Source organism: Varroa destructor, unplaced genomic scaffold (assembly GCF_002443255.2).
Source record: "Varroa destructor unplaced genomic scaffold, Vdes_3.0 BEIS01000001.1, whole genome shotgun sequence".
Lineage (NCBI taxonomy): Eukaryota > Metazoa > Arthropoda > Arachnida > Mesostigmata > Varroidae > Varroa > Varroa destructor.
Window position 1 is genome coordinate 35,461,406 of NW_019211454.1, and position 9,097 is coordinate 35,470,502.

General features: G+C 39.4%; 1 protein-coding gene across 1 annotated transcript; it reads left to right on the forward strand.

Annotated features, from left to right (window-relative positions):
* The first annotated feature begins 30 nt into the window (after positions 1-30).
* Positions 31-1,797, forward strand: LOC111242913 (sterol carrier protein 2-like). The gene has a single exon (XM_022787857.2). It carries the CDS (start codon positions 190-192, stop codon positions 1,390-1,392), a length of 1,203 nt encoding a protein of 400 aa, XP_022643592.1. The 5' UTR covers positions 31-189; the 3' UTR covers positions 1,393-1,797.
* Positions 1,798-9,097: the final 7,300 nt, after the last annotated feature.

The following is a 9,097-nucleotide window of genomic DNA, read 5'->3' on the forward strand; positions in this document are numbered from 1 at the left end:
ATGAATCTTCCAGTTGTTGCATATTCGATGCGAAATATAGACACCTTCTGATAGAATGAAATCGTTCTAATCATGCCCTCTATTAACGGATAGTTTGTCGTTTGCTTTTTCCAACGTTGGGTTTTCAGAACATCAGCTCCAGCGCCCGCTTCCCTAACATCGAACTCACTTCCAACTGCACCTTTAATCATGCGTCGCGTTTTCGTCGTGGGTGTCGGTATGACACCATTTGTGAAACCCGGTGACAAAAAGCGCGACTATCCGGTCATGGCTAAGGAAGCCGTTGAAGCAGCGTTGAAGGATGCCCGACTCGAATACAAAGAAATTCAACAGGCCGTATGTGGCTACGTGTATGGTGATTCGACTTGCGGTCAAAGAGCTCTATATGAGGTCGGTCTCACTGGTATTCCTATCTATAACGTGAATAATAACTGCTCTACGGGTTCAACTGCACTTATCTTGGCGAAACAGCTCATTGAAGGCGGTCTGGCAGACTGTGTCCTAGCATGCGGATTCGAGAAAATGGATAGGGGCTCGCTTACCAGCAAGTTCAGGGACCGTGCAAATCCAATTGAAACACACGCCAAAGTTCTTGCTTCGACATATGGTATCTCACCTGCACCCATGGCTGCACAGATGTTCGGTGCCGCTGGCATAGAGCATATGGAGAAATACGGCACGACAAAAGAACAGCTAGCGATGATCGCTGTCAAGAACCACAAGCATTCGGTAAACAACCCCAACTCACAATTTCAAGTGGAGCATACTCTTCAAGAGGTGCTTGAGGCGCCTCAAGTGTTTGGCCCACTAACGAAGCTGCAATGCTGTCCCACTTCTGATGGAGCGGCTGCCGCCATTCTTATGAGCGAAGACATGGTGAAGAGGCTGGATCTTCAGGATCAAGCTGTAGAAATTCTCGCCATCGAGATGGCCACCGACTTTTCGTCAACCTTTGACGAGAAGTCCTGTATCAAAATGGTCGGCTTCGATATGACTAAGGCAGCCGCCGAGCGTGCATTCAAGAAAGCTGGACTAACGCCAAATGATGTTCAAGTTATAGAGTTGCACGATTGCTTCAGCGCAAACGAGCTCATCACGTACGAGGCTCTCGGTTTGTGCCCGGTAGGTAAGGCTGGCGAGTTCATCGACCGGGGGGATAACACCTACGGAGGCAAGTACGTCATTAACCCGAGCGGGGGACTCATTTCAAAAGGACATCCCCTGGGAGCGACCGGCTTGGCTCAGTGCTCCGAGCTTTGTTGGCAGTTACGTGGCACTGCCGGCAAGAGGCAAGTTCCCGGTGCAAAAGTGGCTCTTCAACAAAACGTCGGTCTGGGAGGTGCCAGCATAGTAGCACTTTACCGACTTGGCTTTCCTAAGTCCAAATTGTAAACCAATCAATATTTAGGCTGGCGAATAGAAATTGTGATTCATCTAGAACGTAATGAGCACATTATAAGCAAACAGTTACTCACCAGAATATATTTTCTATCGAACTATGTGATCAAATACATCTATAGATTCAGCTAAAAATACAAATATAGTACCGATGCAGCTGCGAGAAAACAGGACTATTTACGGAGTCGAGTATTGTTAACGAACAAAGCTGCCTCTAATCACTCAAAGATGCTGTGATTTCGCCTTCATTGAGGTTTAATGACTTGGATTTATATTAATTTGCAAGACGACATGTTGGCTGAACAATTGTATACAGAAATTCAAGTTAAAGATACGAAGAGGGAATAAAGTGACGTGACCAGCGTGAGCACTACTCGCACGGGTGCAACTAATATTAAAGGAGGCTAGTTTTATTCGATAGGTACTGGAATCCATGTATATCCTTTACGCAAGGATATTACCATCATCTCACATTTACTATGAGGTAACTGTCCACGTTGCCATTTAGTTATTGGTTGCTATACTAAAAAAAAGAAACGTGTATGTACGATAATGCGAATTGCAGTGTAAGATATATTAATGCCTCGATCTAATTATAATCATTTTTTTCATACGGTTAATGCGCGATCGCTATTAATGCTGATCTGAAATGTTCCTACTGAGTCACTGGTTCGAAGAAAATCTTAGATAGCGTATAGAATAGAATAGATCCGTTAAATTTATATAGTATTAATTAACTTTTATTATATTTTTCAGCGTTCGTCCCTGTTAGTGGTTTTCAGCACGGCTGTATGAGAGGCAGCAGTATTATTTTATCGAAGTGCTGTTATCATATGGTGACCATAGTGAAACTGCTACAGGATATACACTGTCGTATATATCTACATATATGTATATATGAGAATGGGCTTTGCTTTATTCGAAATTGTTCTTGGAGTCAAGTATTCTTCGGTGGCAGGCTATGGGCGCTCTTAGGTAACATTAGGAGGAAAAACGGTGTTCGAGTTGACATATTCTTGTCGCAGATACAAATGACTTATAGATGCTATGAAGGAACAAAAACCGCTTACTGCTCACTTGGTAAGGATATGCAACCTCTACGTTAACTGAACTAAATAAAGAACTTTGTGATAGATTTTCCAAGATAGAGGCGTAAGCTTTGAGTGTCCAAGGTAACATCTTCTCAAGGTAACCAAGGCACCTAAAGTTACCAACCAGGCACAAAGAAAAGTGTAAATTTTTTTAATATCACGGTTCGTTTACAAAAAAAAACGGCTAGTACTTTACAACAAATAAATAAATACTTGGAAATGATTTCTAATGTCCGCAAACGGGATGTATATATTAGACACCTGTAAATGGTAATATGAACTGTTCTCGAACACGAAGGAGTCCCACGGAGAATGGTCGGTGCCAAAATTGGATATCCCTGGGCATTGGTCGAGCAACTTTTGGAGAGAATTTTCATTTCAAAATCATCCGAATGATCGAAGTAGTTTGATGATATGTATATACAGGAGTGTATGACCAAAAGCGTGTGCTATAAATAGTAGTTAATCCCTTGCTGAATGCTTTAACAAATTATATTCAAGATTGGTGCCAGCCATCTTTATCACTTGCATAGCTTTGCAGTTTATTATGGGGTGACCTTGATAGAAGCCTAACTAAATGTAGCATAAAGTCCTATTTGGCCTGTTTCAACGCATCCGAATAAGTAACGTACTGTTGTGAAGAAGTAATTTAGTTCGTCATGCTTGTTTTGAAGATTACTTCAAAAGAATGGATGAATTTTCCAAGTAGTAAATGGCTGTCTAAATCTACAAAGGCTGGCATGTTTGCGTCGCCTCCATTTAATTTGGTTAAATTCAACAGATAGCAACCACAGCTCGAACGTGGAGTTGATTCTGGAAGTAAGTGAAGTATACTATAGGCCACCCTCCCCCTCTTCCCCCCGTACTTTCCGTCATCTTATGTGATGATGTAATAATAAAATGATCAGAATTATTACATTACTATGAGCTATACTTATTGGCTAGTAAAAGGATGCAATCTATGAGAGGTTCATACTTCGTAGTGCCTCCGAAGCGCACATACGGACCGTTTTCACTTTCTCTACCTTGTATTTGAGAATATGACTGGTAGTGTACCTTCCCGGCGATCGTTCCCAAAAGCGCGAGGTCAGGCGCTGTCACCACCTTTTCGTGCGAATCAAGAGATCTCCATTCAATCTTTGGAACAGTTATGATTGTTTTCCAGTAAAAACTAATCTTTGACGAACACAATTGTAAGCTTCTGCTGAGATGGATTTCTGTCTGTCTTTCCCATTACTTGGATCATCATGTTGTCTGGCATGTAGAAATACTGACGCTTTTCAAAAACCATATCGAGGTACTTTATGGTCACATCACATTCCACTGGACCAGATACTGCATTAACCTGCCTATGAAGCTTAGTCTGAACATTGAAACGCCGTTCGATAAGGTATATCGCAAAACGAAAGGCAGACTTTGTCGTGTCATGCCCAGTAAACAAATATGTCTCAAAAACGATAGGATCTATCTCTGAGATTTCTCCTTCGACATAAGTCATAATCATCGTATCGAAAAATAGTTTCTTGGATTTGGGATGTCGACGGCAATTTGGTTCCCCAGCGTTTGAGTTTAGTTCGGACTTTACGATCCGTTTCTTGACTACCTTCTTAGTATGCGGGTGTACGAAATTCAGACGCTTCTTTTGTCTTCGTCCATTGTCTATAGAATCGTATTCGAGGTTGCTTTAGAAAAGTGGGTTCGTCACTCAGATCAGGAGTGGCCTAATGATTTCATGCATATTATTCAGGTACGTTTTTGACGGAAATTGACGCCCGAGGTCGCACCGGTCGATTTTATAAGCAATATTAAGTGTTATGACGCAACTATGGATTAGAAGGCAGTCTTTATCGATTAGACATTTGGCAAAATTTTCACGTGGGCATTCATCGCTGCAGCAAACCTACCAATGAACCCACAATGATGTGTTAGTGTCAGTATTCTTTTTGTTTTGCACAAATATTTCCCGTTGAAATGACTAAACCTGTACCAGTTAGTGGAGCCTGTACACAAACCCTTTCCTAATATTGGTCGTATGCGTGAGCGTACTTGAAATGGCAGGGTCACCTACTTTCGATACGCCGGCTAAACTTCGAAAGAATCGAAAAATAAATAGTTGCGTGGTCGTCTGCACATTTGGCGAAGAGACCGATAGCTCTGTTGCTTCCAACAATGATGAAGATGACGATTAACTAAGTCTAGTACATTACTATTCGATAAAGGCACGTAGTATAACATAGTCTCATATAACGCCAGTTTGTCACACATTGAAGACCGTGCAGAACACTGAATGTTCAAACTCACTTACGGATCTTGCTTACCTTAACTTGCGACTCCTGAGATCCTCACCTGAAGGAACGGTAGATCATCACAAGTTCTGTTTGACTAATCAGCTTACACAGTATGAAATAGTCGATGATATAATAAAGTAAGATAATGAAACGCCGATAAAATTAGCTCCGTAGTGGTATCGAAACGCAAATACCCACCTTGGATTAGGAGGACCCGAGCAGGATACCGTTTGTAGCAGCGTTCTGGCAAAGCTCTCCTCGAGTAGTACATACGCACGTATAGCGTTAAATCTTTATGCATTTTTGTATTTACATGGCAAAGAAGTTCCTTATAGCGAATTTCCGTAGATCTATTTTGCGATAGAAAGCTGATAGGAACACGCTACAGGAGAAGTAATGCAATTTTCACAACCATGTAAAAATAGCCCCTTTACATACGGGAGTTGTGTAGTTATATATCCTGATTATAACAACAAAGCTTTTTCTATCCTGTAAAACGTATTTAATTTCTATTTTTATCTAACGTCACTAAACAGGGTAATTTTCTAGTACACTAAACCTTTCGAATTGATTTTTTTCCTTTGCTTTCCTTTGAAATTGCTTTCCTTTGGTAGTAACACAGTAGAGCGTATGAAAAAACCCAAATTTTCACAGCGTTCTATTTAGGAGAGTAAACTGTTAATAACACGATTCCGGAGATTTGCCGAGAACGGAACGAATGCGACTAGACGTTATGGGCCTTCGGCGCAAAGTATACAGGATTAAATTTGTCAAAGCCCGGGAAAATACCGGAATTGCGACAATGGATATTGGCATTGCAGTCCTTTCTCGGATAAATTTTCTGCCGACTTCTGTTGCTCCATCTAGTTTTCGAGTTGTCATGGTGACTGGCGGGTATAGGCCTCGGCTCTTCTTTAGAACAATACTGAAGTACTTTTCTTTTTTATATAATCGTCGGAACTTAGCTCTTTGGTGATTGGGTTTGCTTCGAGTTCTATAACCCGTTGCTCGATTCTTATCTGGGTAAGTGAAGGTATGAATTTTGGATGGAGCTTTTTTGAAATGACGTCAAAAAAAATTATTCCAAAGTAATGGGTTCAAAATATGGGCTAGGAAGTGTCAGATGTTTTCATATTGAGATAGTTCTCACCCAAGGAAGGTGCCTAATATTTTATCGGTGTCCTCATATTTGTTTCGTAAACAATATTAGAAGCGAAACGCTACAATCGATATTTTGTCGTGCTTTTTCTAGGGAAATAACCAAGTCGATATTAATCAACGAACCTACACGACACATTTACCTAATGTTAATCGGATACATGAAAATCTATTCTGTGTAATTGGCCTTGTAAATAATCGATGCTGGTCTAAAACTGAAAAACACCCATAAAGTAATTTTATGGTCTTTTAGGGATTTCATGACATCTCCTAAAAATGCACCGGAAAGGATTTGAATCTTTCGCTCCATATCTATTTTTTTTTTTAAATTTACATCTGATGAAGTGTTTAGGTACAGAACTCTGACAGCCGCCGTCAAATACGCTGAGGTGGCGTGTTGCTTTGCTTGTTCAGACAATGGCAAAAAATAAGGCGGATGAACTGTATAGGAGAATATAGAATACGGTTAACCCATTGGGTAAAAGCGATAGAATCTACAGTTTGTTTGAGAACATAGATATCAAACAAATCAAACCCACCGGTTACAGTATTCAAGGGTTAATATGGTATGAGTAACAGTTTTGTAATAGATGTACATATTACATATTACACAGATCTACAATAGATGTGATTTTTATTTAACGGGAACGAAAAGGAATTAAACGAAAAGGAATAAGTTCTGACAGAATAATAATTTAAAATTGTAGATTAAAAAAGCTAGAGGAGCTCTAAAGTTTCAAAGTCTATTTTACCTTTGTGATAACTTCGTTTCGTAAACGATTCACTGTTGAACTGCAACATCTGCAATATTCCTGAAAATATTACTATTCGTAACTTCTAACATTAGTTCCGAATATTCTGTAAAATGTACCTAACTAATCGCGTTACACTGTGATCAAAGCGCCAGTTTTTATTTTTCTAGGCATCAGTCAGTCCCGGACTCACTCCTTCAGGCTTCGCTATCGACGTGCATAGATAATGCTACACTCGTGTACGTTACAATGTAGATGAATAAATGAAAATTTCCCGCACAAAATAAGCACAATTTTCCGAATTGGATATCACTCAAATAGTGTATGTTAAGATAGGTTCATATATGGCTAATTGGTATTTAAGTTTTTGTAGCCGCTGACGTCTTTTTCTCAAGTTTTATTCTACAACGTAATCTTTGATATTCTTAAGAAGCTTGTCTATATTACTGTTTGATGGCGGATAGTGTTATAACACGAAGGCCATTAAGATTTTTCACGAAATCGTTCTATCGCCTATGAGCGAATTAGCAGGTTTTATAAAATCGTCCCTACTTACCCTATCTGCAGTAGGTTCCACCCTCCTTCTTCCGATCAGCCCTTCAATGGAACTGCGGTAAAAAATAATTGCATTTTTTCTTGACTGTTGGAACCATTATACAAACGAATGTAAAACTGACGTTACTTTAAAATGACCCTGATGGAAAATACGCGATACTCAAGCAATCAAAGAGCCTTGAAACTCCGTGGTGCCTTTGAGGTATTTCTAACTGATAGTTTATAATTATCCGAGGGGCAACTCGGGAATGGAAGGAATGATTTTTTTCTTTATTTTTCTTTTTTAAATTTTCTGTTATGTTCGCCCTCATTTCTTGTCCGCATCCAGGAAGCGTCACTACCAGCTGTCCATCATTTGCTTATTTTTCCTAAAACTATCCGGCTCGTTAATTCAGTTGTTATCTATTCGTAACGCTCAATATGTCTATCCTATATACAAAAAATAAGGTTTCACTTGTTTTTACTCATAAATTACATGAACGCATCTTCAATAAATATAGATGTCATATTCGAAATAAAATAAAATATCGTATGCCTTGCAGATTTTTTTTAAATTAAGAGTTGTAGTCAATGCGGGTAAATTGATAGAAGATTAGGATAGGGCAACGTGACCATCTTGCCTGACGGGTGATCGCCATCGGTGATAATTTGTGCTGTTTGACGATGTTCAGGAGGCGAGCGGCCCTACAGAGTCGTGATGTTGCTGACTTTACGTGGCGAAGATTGAAAAAGTTAAAGAATGCTGAAGACATTTAATATGTCTTCTAGAATATGATTCAATACAGAATTTGCATGGATAAGTTCAGAACACGTACGAGGTACGGTATGAACTTCCGTAGCAGCTAGTGTGAATTCGGAATGTAGTCTACAATTAGATCCTTAGTTATTTAATTAAATTTGGCACAAAGATGAAATTAAAATAAAATTTCATGACGTACAGATGAGGACAAGTCCTGATAAACGTCACCCGATAAGGTCAACATAATAAAGAAAAAAAAAAAGGAACTAACATTTGATTACTACGCCTGCGTGGAAGCACAGTCATTTATGGAGTGGGTTTTTCAGTTTAACATGTGTCATGTTCCTTATAAACAGTTTATATACAACTGATTGAATCTGTTGGTAAAAATTATTCACATATACAGTTCGTGATTACATATTGTATTTAGTAATTAGCAATGAATGTTATAGTTAATGTCCAGCAGTAATTACGTGAAATTCATACCTTCTAAAGCCATGCAGTTTTTCCTTCTTTGAATAGAATAACGGAGCCGCAAAATGCCACAACCAAGACCTAATTTTTTACTTTGATTTCAGCCTCGATTTTTGTTATGAGATTTTTTTTTGGCTTTGCCACCTCGACAGTTAATTTCGAAACGAGAATTTATCAGAAAGTTACCATTTATTTAATTATATATAAAGTACAATGCAAATTGAAAGTTGTTTGCCTTGTTTAACTTAATAACAGAAAAGCGTTCCCTGAGCCTGTTCGGCGGCTACGTACTGGTGGTGACTATCTCTTCTCTTGGACCACGAGACCTTTATAACAATGGCGAACTTCTGACGAATGTAATTTTTCGCACCAGCCGGGCGAGGCGAGCATTGATGGCAGCCCTGGGTGTTGTCTGGGATAAATTGTTCGGAATTAAACTCCTCCAGGTTAAGGAACACGTCACAATCGCGATGTAGCTTACAAGTTGATCTGGCTACTTTTCGCCTTGGAAATCAAATGACATTGATCATCGTTGATTTTTTAAACTTTCGCGCTGTCATTGGTATTCGAAGCTAAAGACGCATGAAATTCAGTACCATGTCCAGGTGTTTCATTTGTGTAATGTATTCTATTGTGATGTCA

Coding starts and splice junctions, on each gene's coding strand:
- LOC111242913 (XM_022787857.2), top strand. CDS start 190: ATGCGTCGCGTTTTCGTCGTGGGTGTCGGTATGACACCATTTGTGAAA.